Raw genomic sequence first — 14,050 nt, forward strand, 5'->3', positions numbered from 1 at the left:
ATTAATCCTACGTACGGGTATGATATATCTAACGAGTGCGGATGATACCAGCAGCAACCAGCTTTTGGATCTTGGCACGGATACCTGGGTTCTTCATATGATCTTGCAGGGCTGCGGGGTTTGATTGTGCCTGTTGGAGGATCGACTGCATAACAGGATCCTGCATGATACCAGCCACTTCAGGGTCGCGCATGGCACGCTCAAGCGTTTGTTCATCCGTCTCATCAGAACGTTGAGCATACAGAGCATTCATGCACTTATTCAGAAGTCCTTGAATCTCACGTTGGTGTTGCGCGCCACCTTCGCTTTCGCTGTCGATATCACTAGCGGTTTGGGCAGCCTCCAAAGCCTTAGTAAATTCTTTCATAGAGAAAAGAACGTTACACTTCCGGATGTAGGCCTTGACGAACTTGGGGTCGACATTAATAGCCTCGTTAGCATCCTTTAGAGCCTCTGGCAAGGCCGCAAGCTTGGTGTAAGCAGACGCACGGTTGGTATAGCCACGGGGGTCAGATGGGTTGCGTTTAATGGACTCTGTGTATGCCTGCACTGAACCTGGGAAATCGCCCTCTTTGTACAGAGTGTTACCTCGGTTGCGCTCTTCCTCCGCCTTGACAGGATCGATGTATGCTTGGCGAGCGCGTTCCTTCTGTTCCTTCTCCGTTTGACGGAGCTTGTTGAGAATTTCAGGGGTCCGGTGCTCGGTCAATGATTTCTCAAAGTACGTGATAGCCTGCTCAAGGTCATCTTTCTTCAGATATGCGGTACCAATACGACCAAACGCCTTGGCGACCAGCTTGTAGTCCGCCAACATCGCACGGCCTTCTTCAACGGCCTTTTCGCAAGTCTGGATGCAAGTGTCCAACTCGCCTTTTTCGAAGTAGACGGCACCCAAATTGTTCAGGTAGGTGATATCGTGATGCAGATCCCATGCCTTTTGGTAGTGTTGGATGGCCACGTCAAAGTCGCGCTTTAGGTAATGCTCATTACCGATCTTCTTTTCTTTTTCAGCTTCAGCCACGGCAGGGTCTACCGGCTCAGGTTCCATTTTCGGCTCTTCCTTAGGGGGGGCAGTTGACGGCTTGGGTGCCGGCTGTTCTCTTGGTGGCTGAGCGTCGTCAGAGTCAGATGGGCGCTCAAACGCCTTCATATCCACACCAATTAAAGCACCCATCACCTGGATCATGCGTTGATCTTGCATGGCCATCATTGGGTTTGTCTTGCCACTTTGCAAATCCTTGAGCTGCTGCACAAAGGCCTGATCACTGAGCAGGTCCTTGGTCGATGGGTTCTTGGACAGCTTGTCAAACATTTGAGGATCACGGAACAGGTTGCCAATCGAAGAGGCAGGGTCATTCGTACCCATACTTTCCTGACTCGCACGTTCCACATCAGCGAGACCTTTCTTCAAGCCAGCGTCATCTGGACATGCCTCCAGGCCCTTCTGGTAGGCTGTAATGGCTTCATCGTACATTCGTTTGCCGTGCAACGCACTTCCCTTGCGTCCGTAACCCTTTGCGAACGAGGGATTAAGGGAAATGGTTTCTTCAGCATCTTTCAGAGCAGCCTCCCAATCCTTCATGCCAGCGTAGCTGGCGCTGCGGTTAGAGTACAACACATGCACACCATCCTTCTCGCCAGTGCTCTTGGCAGCTTCGATGGCACTCGTGTAATGCTGGATAGCAGACGCATAGTCTTTTGCGGCAAAGCTTGCGTTTCCTTGCGCCTTGAGCTCTGCAACAGACATGTCTCCTCGATGCAATGATATGGCACTGTCTTCCATCGCGGTCCTCTATAAATAGGTATACGCCCGCATGCATTGCTTTCCAGCACTTTCTATCGGCCGAAACGCACTGGCCAAGGGAACGGCGTCAGACCACCACGACACGCAGGCCATCGTGTTACGAGGCAGGTGACTCTGAAAGAGACGCGTCGCGAGGACGTCGCCGCGCTTGCTTGATTCTCGCGAGACGCGCGCGAAGTATTCGTATGCTGATAGTATAAGTAGTTTTATGTGTACTGACATACCGTTCTCCTGCTTCTTCCTGAGCGCGTTCCTCCTCTTCGATACGTGCGAGAATGTCTTCGCGAGTGGCTTGCTCGATATGAGAGCGCCGCTCCGTTTTAGACGATTGGACGTCTTTCGGATCTTGCGTAAGCGTTGCATGAAGTTCTGGCTCGGCTGAAATGGTAGCATGAGCATACGATGGTTGTGGTTCACGCAATGGCGCAACGACGGTGCGCTGGAACTCGGACCAGTCATCGTCAAAGGTATCGCGGCGCGCGCGCTTTTCCTGCGCCACGTCTGTATCATTGAGCTTGCGCTTGGCTGGAGCCTCTTGAGACGCGGCAGTATATGGTTCGGTCATGGTGCTGGAAGAGCTTGTTTTATGCAGGTCATCTCTTGATGAATCTGGTATGAGCGCATCATACTTTGCGCGTGTGTCGCTTGTCGGTGTCGTGCTCATCAGCACGAAAGGTATCCAAGCTGACGCGCAGAGGCAAAAAGCGTGCTCCTCGATAGGAAAGGAGGCTGGAGGTGCATATCACGTGCACAGATCACCTTGGGTGCCAACGACCCACCTTTCCACACACGCCCTTGTGTGGCATGCAGGCATCTAGCGCCGAGCGGCAGGCGTATGAGCACGCAGTATCGCAAGAGCCACGCATTCCAGGGCCATGGATGGAACTTATGGCCTATGTGCGACAGAGCGGTGATCTGAACGACATATGCGATGTGTATGACCGCTTCTTGGAGCATTTTCCTCAGGCGAGTGCACAGTGGATCGAGTATGTGAACTTGGCCTTGTCACAGTCGAATTTTGACCAGGCGGACGCAATTTTTGTTCGATGCCTGCGCTCGACTCTGTCTATGGACTTATGGAAAGTATACCTTGCCTACGTCCGTCGTGTCCATCCTCTTCCGCCGTTCACGGGAGAGGAAAATAGCCCGCGTGACCAAACTCGGCGCATTCTGGAAGCATCGTACGAGTATGCGTTGAAACATATTGGATGGGACCGTGAGAGTGGACCCATTTGGCAGGACTACATTCAACTGGTTCGCGAGCGCGAAGCGCGAGGGGCATGGCAAGAGGGACAAAAGATGGATCAGCTACGAAGGATATACCAGCGTGCTGTTTCTACGCCAATGAATCACATCGAGGCGATCTGGAAAGAATACGATGCCTATGAAAATTCTCTCAACAAACTTACGGCGAAAAAGTTCTTGGCAGAGCACTCTCCGGCGTACATGCAGGCGCGTGCAGTGCTGGGAGAAATGAAGCCGCTCACGGATGGGCTTGTGCGCCCATCGCTCCCGACGCCGCCCAGTTGGATTGTGCCTAACTCGCGTGCTGCACCACAGAAGGAGCATGCTTCCTATGAGGCATGGCATGCGTATCTCGCGTGGGAGCAGACGAATCCGCTAGCTCTGCAAGATCATGGAGCGTGGCAGCACCGTGTCTTGTGTGCGTACAAAAAAGCCACCATGTACATACGCTTCGATGCTGTGGTCTGGTATATGGCTGCGCATTTCTGCCGGACGATCCAGCGGGAGAATGATATGCTTGTATGGCTTCGAGATGGGATTGATGCGTGTCCATGGAGTATTCTGTTGCGTTTTACGTACGCTGATATCAGCACCAGATTGGGTCGGTTCTCAGATGCCACTGCTGCTCTGGATGACCTAGTGGACTACGCGCAGGCTCAAGTGGATAAGCGTCTTAGCGCGCTGGCAGACGCCAAGGCCCGCATTGATGAGCACATGGCCACGGAGCGGAAGCAGCGCCTTGACAAGCGAGCGCAGCTCGACTCTGTGCCTGACGATGATGATGGCGACAAGGCTGAGCTTGCAGATATTGAACGCCGTGTGCAGGAGGAGCGAGACCAACAATACCAGCAGCTTGAAAAGGAGGCGGAGGCCACTATCTCGGTCTGGCGCGATGCTGTGAGCCAGGTATGGATCAAGTATATGCAGTTTGTACGTCGATCAGAGGGTATACGTGCCGCGCGCCAAATTTTTTCGCGTGCGCGCAAGTCGAAACACTGTTCGTGGCAAGTGTACGAGGCTAGTGCCATGCTCGAGTATCACTGTGCGAAAGAGGCGCTCGTCGCGACCAAGGTATTTGAGCTGGCGCTCAAGACTTTTGGTCCGGATGAGCACCTCGTAGTGCGGTACCTGGACTTTTTGTTGTCTGTCAATGACGATGCCAATGCTCGTGCAGTCTTGGAGCGGACGGTGAGCAGTCTGCCGCCTGAGCGAGCGCGGATTGTGTGGGATCGCTGGGCAACGTACGAATACAACTATGGTGATGCTAGTGGTATAGCGCGTCTCGAGACTCGCATGTCTGACCTGTACCCTGGTCGCCCAGCGGTCCAGAGCGCGGCTCACAAGTTGCAGTATCGCACCCTGGACTGGGTCCGTGCACACGAGCTGGGTATGGAAGTATCGACGACGAAGCCCAAGGAGTCAAAACGCAAGGCAGAATCGCGCTCATCTGCGCCCGAAGTGTCCGCGCCCGAGCCAACCAAAACGAGCGACAGCAAAGCAGATGCCCCGAGTAGTGGTGGTCGGACCATGGAGGACATTCGTCGCTCCCTCGCAACCTCTGCCGAGCCCGTCAAGCGTACGCGTGGCAAGTCGGAAGAAAAGTCGACGAAAAAGTCAAAGAGTACTGTTCATGATGCACCTCGCAAAGGCGCTCGAGACACGCCGCCTCCGTCGTCTTCGTCGCTCGCACCTCCGCCCGTGCCCACGATACCAGATGCGATTTTGTACTTTATGAGTTTGCTACCGCATGCTATGACGTACGATGGACCTCCTATCCCTCCCGAGGCTATATTCGAATGCTTGGCACGCAGCAGGCTCCCACTGCTACCCGACGCCCGAAAGGCCGTCGCGAAGCGCCGTCCATAGAAAGGGAAACATGTGGAGGTGCCCGAGACCTGACTCCATGTGCGCCGCCGGAAGTGGGCGCGTTGCATCTCGCCTCCGTTGTAGGCGTGGCATGTGGCGAGGGTGCAGCGAATGACGCGTTCTTTTGCGGCAAGCACACTCTTTCCGTATCCATTCCCGCAAGTAGCGCAAGCCATATGGTTCAAGTACCCTAATCCGTATGCGGAGCACGTGTGCTCCATCGATGTGCTCGATCACTCTATATGTCCGCGCACGGGAGTTGTGAGTGTTGATCGCCTGATCAGTTTGAACCAAAACATTCCTTCGTGGGCCAAGAGACTCGTTGGCATTGGAGACTCTTTTTTTGCGTTTGAGCGAATCCAGTTTCATCCACAGCGGAACTATGTTGAGATGCACACAGTCAAGTACGTTTGCGCCCACTAACGCCAGCCTCACCCACCGTGAGCTTTTCCAAATGAACGAGGAAATAACGTATGCGCCTGACCGCGAAGAGACGCGATACGACCAGGCGGCCCACATTCAGTTTCTAGGCCTTGGTCACAAGCCCAACGCGCTGGTCTCATCGGCGGTGACCAAAATTGAGGACGCGGCCCTGACGCGGTTCCGTGAAAATGCGAAGCGCGGACGTTCGGGGTTCATGCATGTGCTCAAAGCCCTATATGACTGCCCGGATGCGTCGCTGTTGCCCAGAATAAATAAGACAGGGAATGAATCATGACTATCTACTCGTCGCCCTCGTCCATAGCGCTGCTGCATCCATTCGAAGTCGCGAGCCATGACGTACGGTGTGCAGGCTGAACAAGCCACCCGATGCATGTGTGCATTTGCGCCGCAGTATCGTCCATCATGGCACGCATGGCATGCTCGTTCGCGCCACGCGATGAAACGGCTCCCGTGCCCAAAGACGCCAAGCCACGCTCCCATGCAAGAATCGCATCTTGGCCAAAAATGCGCGCATGCTGATTCACAGCCGCATCAATGGCATGGAGCCAAGCCTGCCATTCACGTAGCAACATCGGGAAAATGGTGGACGCAAATGGTTCGCGTGCATCCGGCACGGGCGTCAAACTTTGCTGGAAGGACCTGAGCAACGTCCCCCCGTTGACGTGCTTAAACAAGGAAACGGTATCAGCAGGTAGCATGCGTACAACTCGCAGCGCACAGCTTGTAGCAGCATGAAGAAAAGTGAATGCAGTACTGGGGTGTACAGCCTCACTCGTCTCCGAACGAGGTGTCATGGAGAAGAGCGGGATAAGACACGCAAGTTCCGAGACGAGCTCGGCAAGCACTGTGCGTACCCGACTCCAGATATACTGATCACGCACTTGTGCGACAGCCGATGCGGACGTGGGTATAGCTGCACGAACGCGTGCCTCCAAGGTCTGCAGCGTGGCCATGGCATGATCCACCGAGGGCGTCGGCAAGCGGGTATATATGCGCTCAGCTAAGCGTTCATCCTCTTTCGCCAGATCAAGTACTAGGGAAAGAATGACGGGCTTTTCATACGCCGCAAGAATCCGACCTAAATCACGCGACGGAAGCTTGGCCGAGGAGGTGGTGGCCGAGGCAGATGTCGAAGGCGAGGCGGTATCATCAAGCATATGAAGCGCACCGCGTTTGCGCTTGGGTACATCCTCAGCAGATTCCATACCGACGTCATCGGTGGCAATGTCAGACGCCGACGAACTGCGTCGGCGCTTGGACACGGAACGAGAGGCAGCCGATGCTGCATGAGCTGATCCGTCTGTCTGGTAGCGTAGGGGCGAGTTCGCAGCCTCAGAGGCGTAAGAGGTAGCCTGCTCAACCATTGATGGCGTGTATCCAAATCCAAAAGAGAGAGATGGAGACACATGGTGCAAGCTGCGGGATGTATTGAAGGGGATTGGTGGTGGCGGTGGTGCCGCCGTGCCATGCGGCAGCATGGTTTGGGTATCTTGGGGCCTCCATGACACCGGGTGTTGCGGCCGCCGTGGCGGTAGCAGCGGCGTCGGAGACATGGCGTCGAACAGCAGAGGATGACCAAGGCACGGCCAGCACGAACGAGGCTGCGAAATGCAGGAAGAGGACTGGCTTTAAAAAATGGGCGCTGCGTGCAGGACGATGTTACTTGGAATGCGCGCTTTGGTTGGTCCAAGCAAGCGCTCGACCCAATGTGCTGACAAAGCACACACGCTACGCGTCCCTCTTCTTGATCGCCAGGTTGGCGTGGCTCCTTGACTATGACGGCGCTGCGTCGTTCGGCACGGTCAAAGAGCACAGATAAGAAAGAAGAACCAGAAGTGGATAAGCGTCCGGAGCTAAGCGCATCGGATGCAGAGCGTATAGCCCGCGTGCTCGAGGCGTTAGCACCTGACACGCTCGAGCAGAAGATGCCTTTTCATTCTTCACCTACCCTGCGCGCACTTCTTAGCCAGCCACGACCAAAGCTCCGTGACGTATGGAATGCGATGAAGCAAGCGTCTGAACAAGCAGCGCGGCATGATGCTCGTGGCCACGTGGGTATTTTGGTCGCCATGCATGTTTTGGTCCGCATGGCTCACGAGGGAGGTCATGATGTGGACGACACCGCGCCCACGGCCTATGCGTTGCACATGCACTTGCCATCGGGTGAGTACTTTACGAATGCCGTGCATCTCCGTGAGTCGTATGCACACTCACTAGATACTGGCGTTGCTGATCTTGTGTCTGTTGCGCCGCTTGTGCGTGGCGATGTCCCAACACCGTCGCTGGGCGAACGCGTGAGACAGCTGAAGAAGTCTACCCAGGCACCAGCTCCAAAGAGCACTACGTCTGCCTTCTTGTCTTATGGCGCTTTTGGATCGTCTTTGGGCCCCTCCTTCGACTCGACGGGCTCCACGGTCGATGCGGAAACAAGCGCTTCGACATGGGGCGAGCAGCAGCGTGTTTCGCGGAACTTGCGTCGAAGATGGGGTCATTTTCTTGCGCAATCTGTCGATGCCGCATACACAACGGCACGAAATGCGATGGAAGAGGATGGTCCCGAGTCATGGAGTGATGCTGATCTCATTCAGGCAGCGGTCGATGTCGACCCCGCATTGGATCCTAGTCTCATGAAGCAGGCTGTGGATGTTCTCACGACAGATGACATTCTTACACAAAATGAAATCCGTTTGGACGAGCTGCAAGAGATGCAGTGGCTCCGCGTGCGAATGATGAAAGATGACTCGGTACCCATTCCACCTGCCATGATCGAGCGAGAACAGCTGCTCGCTGAGCAGGTACTTTCATCTCTTGTTGATCTTCTATGTCAAGCTGCACCTTCCGCCCTTGGCCGCATTGCTCGTGCTGCTGGACCGCTGATGCACATGTCGCATGCGGCGCTCGTGTCATCCATATCGGACACACGGACTGGTGTCGCGCCGCGTGGCTTCTGGGGCACGCTGCCCGATGCGTTTTATGGTGCCGCATCCAAAACTACACTCTCCCTTCCCGGCATGCCACCTGATTCGTCGTCATGGGCCACGCTACTTCGGCCTGCTGCCATTGCGGATAATGTCACGGCGCATGCGGCACCTGAGAGGCGAAATGTCTTGGCCTCAGAGTATGAACAATTTGCAGCGTCTCCCGCCACGGCTGTTAAGAACGTGCTAATTCAGCCGCGAGCCCCCGCCATTTATGCATCGAGCGCACCGCGCCCGCCGTACGCCGCGGGTGGCTCACCCTATCCTCGGCCATAGTACCCTTTGTACATATAAGTTTGGTATATGCATCTACTTATTCGTCGAGGGCGTCGTCATCCTCGTCCTCCTCGTCGTCGGAGGCATCGTCGTCATCGTCCATGCCCGAGTCTTCGTCTTCATCGTCGTCGTCGACAGACGCATCACTATCCTCATCGACCTCATCTTCGTCCATGTCTTCCACATCCTCGTCGACATCTTGCTCCGCATCCTCGTCATCGAAGGTGATATCGTCGCCGCCGGAAAGACCAATCTCTTCGACTTGCTCTTCGTCATCGTCCGGCTCGACCCAGGTATGACCCTGCTGCTGCTCATGCACCGCTTGTTGCCGGCCGTCTAATTCTGACGCTGATGACCGCTTCCCCAGTTTTTGGCCCTGGACGGACATGTTGGCCTCGTCAGCCGTGTACGACATTTGCATATCGATTTGGTTCATAACAAGCTCCATGCGGCCCTTGAGAGCGAGGAGTCGTTCATGCGACGCGAGGCGCGCAGCCAGGCTGTGATGCAGTTGTGACAGACGCGACACGAGGTTCGGAAGCGACATGAGATAGGCAGTGTGGAACGTCAGTGTCTGGTGAATCCATTCTACAATGCCACGCGCCCGGGCACTGCCCAGAGCTCCTTTGCTTTTAACACCACCGCGGTTCAGGCGGTCAACACACGCCTCAAGAAGGCGCACGGACAGCGGTCCAGAAATACGGCGCACTGTCGTGCGGATGAGCACAGGATCCGAGTGCACAAGACAAGACGTAAGCAGAGCATGATCGCCCGAGTGCAGCGCCTGAGTCAAAGACGACGCTAGCGAGGCGCCGCCCACAGGCGCGGCTGTATCTTCGTCGTCTTCGTCATCCATGCCGTCTGCACCGCGACTTGTCGCAGCTTCGCCGCGCTGGACCTTCAAAGCCTTGAGTCGCTGAGCAAGCGTTGGCTCATTCATGTCGCCATCCTGCAGTGCCTCGTCGTGCGGATCCGCCGCTGATTCATCGGGCAGGAGACCACCCTCTGTGCCAAGGAGTGATGCCGTCGCAGCTGCGTGCGCTGGAAGCTCGACACGCGTGCCTGCTGCACCAGGCACATCTTTGTACCGCTGCGTGCCACTCAATGCAACATCAGGTTTGGTAGCGGCACTAGTGGTGAAAGCAATCACCGACTTGAGAGCGTCGCCGTCATACAAGGGTGCTTCGTCCAGCACGACCTTAAATCCTTTCACGACGCGTGCATACCGCAGGACGCCTCCCGGTGTGCGAGTGACATCGATCAGCTCTGAGGCATCGAACGATGTTTGGATATGGGCGCACGGTGTGAGCACGGCCAGACCCTTGGCTTTGGGGGCCTCGTGCGGCATGCGGTACAGCTGGGCTGTGCCGCGCTCAGACACGACGAGAAGCACGCAAGTATCTGTCTCCATCCACGCCAGCAGCCGACGAGCCGGTGCATCGAGCGTGATCATCGCACCGGCATGAGACATGTGCGTAAACCAGCAGTACAAATGACGGTCTTCGGCTGCGGCACTGACAAAGGAATGATCGCCTGTCCATGCCGTATGTTGCACGGGAGTTGCATGTCCCGTAAATGTATGTAGTAGCGATGGACGGTCAGGCTGCACGTCGTACAGCGCCAATGCGTGGTGTGCTGTGATCAGGCAGTGAGATGGGCCAGGCTCGGCGCAGGCGAGATGCGACATGGGCGACTTGCTGTCCGGCAAAAAGTGCTTCGCGGGTGGGACACGCTCGACCTGTGAAGCTGATCCGAGCTTGGACATGGCCCAGCCATGGACCCAGCCGTTTGCCGTCATACCCCACAGATAGTCATCGCGGAACGCCAACGACGTCAAGGCCGACGCCGAGCTGTCTTGCATCGAGGCAACAAGGACGTACACCACACGTGCAGTGTACGGTGAGTAGATAAGTATCGAGCCATCCGACAGGCCGAGAGCCACATGCTCGGATGGTGTCGAAGCGGATGACTCGCTCTGCGATTCAGCTTTGGCGAGTGCCTTTCGCTTTTTCGAAGAAAGTCCCTCTGTTTCAGTATGCGGATCGAGCAAGACCCATGCCAGTGCATGACAGGCAGTGGTCTCGGGAAGAAGAAAATCGGCCAAGACACCTGCTTTGTCTGCAGCATAGACACGAAGACGAGCTCGGTCGACAGCCTGCGTGACCTGCGCAAAAAGAGCCGTGTCATGCGAGAAGGCCGTGATTTGAGCACCATGCTCTGACTTTAATGGCTGAGACAGTGCCGATGTCGACGCGGGCCGCGACTTGGGAGGCTTGGCGCCCTTGTTTTTCGCCATCCTCACTCGCACAGAAACAACCAAGGTGGCCGGGAGTCGACTTTTTTCTTTTTTTCCTCGGCCACGGCGCGGTGCCCTCGTCAGATTATGTACGTGTATGTCAGCACGTGCACAAGGCCCAAACAGCCCTGGCGCAGGCCCAGAACAGCCTAGTGTTGGACTTCACGCGCCCCGTTGCACGGGAAACGATCGTTTGGCGTTGTTGGTTCGATGAACTACGTCCGTACGTATAGGGAAGAACTGAGGAACGACTAACTCACAGAACTGGAGAAGCTTGGTGTGTACATGAGGTATTAACAAGCAGGCGAAGGCACCTATGCCACTGTGTACAAGGTGCGTGTGTCTATGGTGTGGCTAACTCTGCCAGGGGCGTTCGCGACTTACGAATGAGATTGTCGCACTCAAGGATATTCACCTAGACGCTGAGGAAGGCACGCCCTCGACGGCCATCCGTGAGATTTCGCTTATGAAGGAGCTGCGTCACACGAATGTCGTCCGTTTGCATGACGTGATCCACACGGAGTCGAAGCTCATGCTGGTCTTTGAGTTTATGGAGCAGGATTTGAAGCGATATATGGATACGCACGGCAACCGCGGTGCCCTGGATCCCGTCACTGTCCGCAGCTTCACGTTCCAGTTGCTAAAGGGCACGGCGTTCTGCCACGAGAATCGTGTGTTGCATCGCGACCTGAAACCGCAGAACTTACTGATCAACAAGCGTGGGGAGCTTAAACTAGCAGACTTTGGCCTGGCGCGGGCATTTGGCATCCCAGTCAATACGTTCAGCAACGAAGTCGTGACCCTGTGGTACCGTGCACCGGATGTGTTGCTGGGCAGCCGCACGTACTCGACGAGTATTGACGTGTGGTCTGCCGGATGCATTATGGCAGAGATGATCAGCGGTGTCCCGCTCTTCCGCGGACGCGACAACAATGATCAGCTCATGCAGATCATCCGCATTCTGGGCACGCCCGACGAGCATACCATCAAGCGGATCTTGCAAGAGTCGCCAGAGATCCAGTACCGTCCGCTGCCCCGGCTGCCCAAGGTGCCATTCCAGACCATCTTTCCCAAAGTACACCCGCTTGCCATCGACTTGTTGGAAAAGCTGCTGCAATTCGATCCATCCCAGCGCCTGAGCGCTGACGAGGCACTGCGGCATCCTTACTTTACCACAAGCCAGGCGATTTCTAATGCCCCCGAGCTATCGTAATTTGCTGTACAGGACCATACGACGCCGTAGCGCAGCCGTCATAGCCACCATGCTCGCCTCTGATCTTGGGAGTGTGGGCTTCTATGTAATGGAGGTGGATGTCGTGACGGCAGCCTTGCTCTGAGGGTGTGGAGTAGAAGTTCAACGAACATGCTCCCTCTCAACCGACACGAGATGCAACCACCCCTCTTGTCCCCTACCGACGTACAATACAGTGGCCATGATGGCGCCTTCTACACCCACGCGTGCCAAGGGGTCTGCAGCCGCCCTCACCCGTGGTCTGGGCATGCTATCGCTGGATGCGTCATCACCCCTGTCCAATGTATCGACCAATGTGCGCTCCCCGGTGCGAATGAACCCCATGATGAAAGGCACGATGCCACCAGCGGTCTCGCGTCGTGAAAAAGAAGATCGCCTGCCCGTGCAGTCGATGGACATGCCGGATGCACGAGGCGTCGTTGTTATGAAGGACTGGGACGGTCCGGATGGCGGCGTGAATAGTGCCCTGATGACGCGTCGCCGCAGTGCGACTATGGTGTCGCGCGGCGATCGCTACATTCCCAATCGCGAGCTTGTGCGCCGCAGTGTGAACAAGCCTTTTTTGGACGACAGTGGCGGCGATACACTGTCGCGCCCGAGCAGCTCGGACGAGGCGTTTACCTCGGAGGCCTCGGATAGTCCCCCGGCGTTGGAGGGCGCCTGCCAAGTCGACCTGGGTCATCGGATTTTGTCTTTTTCTGCCGCACCGCCGACGTCAAGTAGTGCGGCAAGCACGGCCCACGCGCGGCGCTACGCCAACAAGCCCAAAAGCACACTGCCCAGCAGTCTCTTAGCCGCGGGACGTCGTCGGATCCCGACGGCGCCGGAACGTGTGCTCGATGCGCCAGCGATTGTGCCTGACTTTTATGTGAATTTGCTCGACTGGTCGAGCCAGAATGTGATTGCGATTGCGCTGCAGTCGGCCGTGCACACGTGGAATAGTGAAACAGGGGAAGCTCAGTTCCTGCTGGACCTGGAAGAGGAGAGCGAACGCGTGGGCGGCGGCGGCGGTGGCCTCGTGACGAGTCTGCGTTGGGACGCGCACGGCAACATTCTCGCGGTGGGCACCGACCGTGGCTATACCCAGATTTGGGACGTGGCGCGTGGTGCGCGACTGCGCACGCTGCGGCCCAGCTACGAAGGAGGCGCCGATGCATCGGCGATCAATGCAGCTGCGTGGGCCATGGACGGCACGCTGAGTGTCGGCTATGCCAGTGGCTTGATTCGAGAGCATGATGTGCGGCAGCGCACGTCAGAGACGCGCTCGCTGGAGCATGCACACACGGCCCAGGTGTGTGGGCTGAACTGGCGCGGTGACAGTGCGCTGCTGGCGAGCGGAGGCAATGACAATGTCGTCAAAGTATGGGACCGACGTACCCATGTGGCCAAGATGCGCAAAGAGAACCACCGCGCAGCAGTCAAGGCGCTCGCGTGGTCGCCGCACAACAGCAGCTTGCTTGCGACGGGCGGCGGCAGTGCAGACCGCTGCATCCACTTTTGGAATACGACGCAAAACACGCGCGTTCAGACCATCCAGACGGGGGCGCAAGTGACGTCATTGCAGTGGGCGCCCCACTATCGCGAGCTCGTCTCAGCCCATGGCGTCGGCACGTCCGAGTCGGATGCGGGGGCGCTGTGTGTTTGGGCGCATCCCTCCGGTCAGAAGATGGCCGAGGTGCCTGATGCGCATGACGGCCGTGTCCTGCACACGACGCTGAGTCCGGATGGACAGACACTAGCGACCGTCGGCAGTGACGAGAGTCTCAAGTTCTGGCGCCTATTCGAGCAGGCGCCTGAGCTGCACAAGGCACAGCAGCAGCGTGCTGGACTGCATGCCGGCTCGTACAAAGGTTTCGCACGCACGGCGCCGACCCGCGCACTGCGTTAGA

At 56.7% G+C, this 14,050-nt stretch overlaps 9 protein-coding genes across 9 annotated transcripts; 5 read left to right on the forward strand and 4 right to left on the reverse strand.

The window, feature by feature from the left end:
* Nucleotides 1-28: 28 nt before the first annotated feature.
* MRET_2678 (stress-induced-phosphoprotein 1) lies at nt 29-1,783 on the reverse strand (the record flags this gene model as incomplete). The annotated part of the gene is made up of 1 exon (XM_027629305.1): nt 29-1,783. The coding sequence occupies one exon, from the start codon at nt 1,781-1,783 to the stop codon at nt 29-31; it is 1,755 nt and encodes a 584-aa protein (XP_027484946.1).
* A 118-nt stretch (nt 1,784-1,901) lies between these two features.
* MRET_2679 (uncharacterized protein) lies at nt 1,902-2,468 on the reverse strand (the record flags this gene model as incomplete). Its single annotated transcript, XM_027629306.1, has 2 exons — nt 1,902-1,992; nt 2,029-2,468. The coding sequence occupies 2 exons, from the start codon at nt 2,466-2,468 to the stop codon at nt 1,902-1,904; spliced, it is 531 nt and encodes a 176-aa protein (XP_027484947.1).
* A 140-nt stretch (nt 2,469-2,608) lies between these two features.
* Nucleotides 2,609-4,915, forward strand: MRET_2680 (cleavage stimulation factor subunit 3; the record flags this gene model as incomplete). Its single annotated transcript, XM_027629307.1, has 1 exon — nt 2,609-4,915. One exon carries the CDS (start codon nt 2,609-2,611, stop codon nt 4,913-4,915), a length of 2,307 nt encoding a protein of 768 aa, XP_027484912.1.
* A 111-nt stretch (nt 4,916-5,026) lies between these two features.
* On the forward strand, nt 5,027-5,633 carry MRET_2681 (mitochondrial protein sorting (Msf1); the record flags this gene model as incomplete). The annotated part of the gene is made up of 2 exons (XM_027629308.1): nt 5,027-5,319; nt 5,345-5,633. 2 exons carry the CDS (start codon nt 5,027-5,029, stop codon nt 5,631-5,633), a joined length of 582 nt encoding a protein of 193 aa, XP_027484911.1.
* A 4-nt stretch (nt 5,634-5,637) lies between these two features.
* On the reverse strand, nt 5,638-6,912 carry MRET_2682 (uncharacterized protein; the record flags this gene model as incomplete). The annotated part of the gene is made up of 1 exon (XM_027629309.1): nt 5,638-6,912. One exon carries the CDS (start codon nt 6,910-6,912, stop codon nt 5,638-5,640), a length of 1,275 nt encoding a protein of 424 aa, XP_027484914.1.
* A 222-nt stretch (nt 6,913-7,134) lies between these two features.
* Nucleotides 7,135-8,613, forward strand: MRET_2683 (uncharacterized protein; the record flags this gene model as incomplete). Its single annotated transcript, XM_027629310.1, has 1 exon — nt 7,135-8,613. The coding sequence occupies one exon, from the start codon at nt 7,135-7,137 to the stop codon at nt 8,611-8,613; it is 1,479 nt and encodes a 492-aa protein (XP_027484913.1).
* Nucleotides 8,614-8,650: 37 nt separating this feature from the next.
* Nucleotides 8,651-10,909, reverse strand: MRET_2684 (U3 small nucleolar RNA-associated protein 5; the record flags this gene model as incomplete). Its single annotated transcript, XM_027629311.1, has 1 exon — nt 8,651-10,909. The coding sequence occupies one exon, from the start codon at nt 10,907-10,909 to the stop codon at nt 8,651-8,653; it is 2,259 nt and encodes a 752-aa protein (XP_027484916.1).
* Nucleotides 10,910-11,119: 210 nt separating this feature from the next.
* On the forward strand, nt 11,120-12,122 carry MRET_2685 (negative regulator of the PHO system; the record flags this gene model as incomplete). The annotated part of the gene is made up of 4 exons (XM_027629312.1): nt 11,120-11,132; nt 11,172-11,186; nt 11,214-11,242; nt 11,277-12,122. 4 exons carry the CDS (start codon nt 11,120-11,122, stop codon nt 12,120-12,122), a joined length of 903 nt encoding a protein of 300 aa, XP_027484915.1.
* Nucleotides 12,123-12,342: 220 nt separating this feature from the next.
* MRET_2686 (cell division cycle 20, cofactor of APC complex) lies at nt 12,343-14,049 on the forward strand (the record flags this gene model as incomplete). Its single annotated transcript, XM_027629313.1, has 1 exon — nt 12,343-14,049. One exon carries the CDS (start codon nt 12,343-12,345, stop codon nt 14,047-14,049), a length of 1,707 nt encoding a protein of 568 aa, XP_027484918.1.
* Nucleotide 14,050: the final 1 nt, after the last annotated feature.

Source organism: Malassezia restricta, chromosome IV, assembly GCF_003290485.1.
Source record: "Malassezia restricta chromosome IV, complete sequence".
NCBI classification, from domain to species: domain Eukaryota; kingdom Fungi; phylum Basidiomycota; class Malasseziomycetes; order Malasseziales; family Malasseziaceae; genus Malassezia; species Malassezia restricta.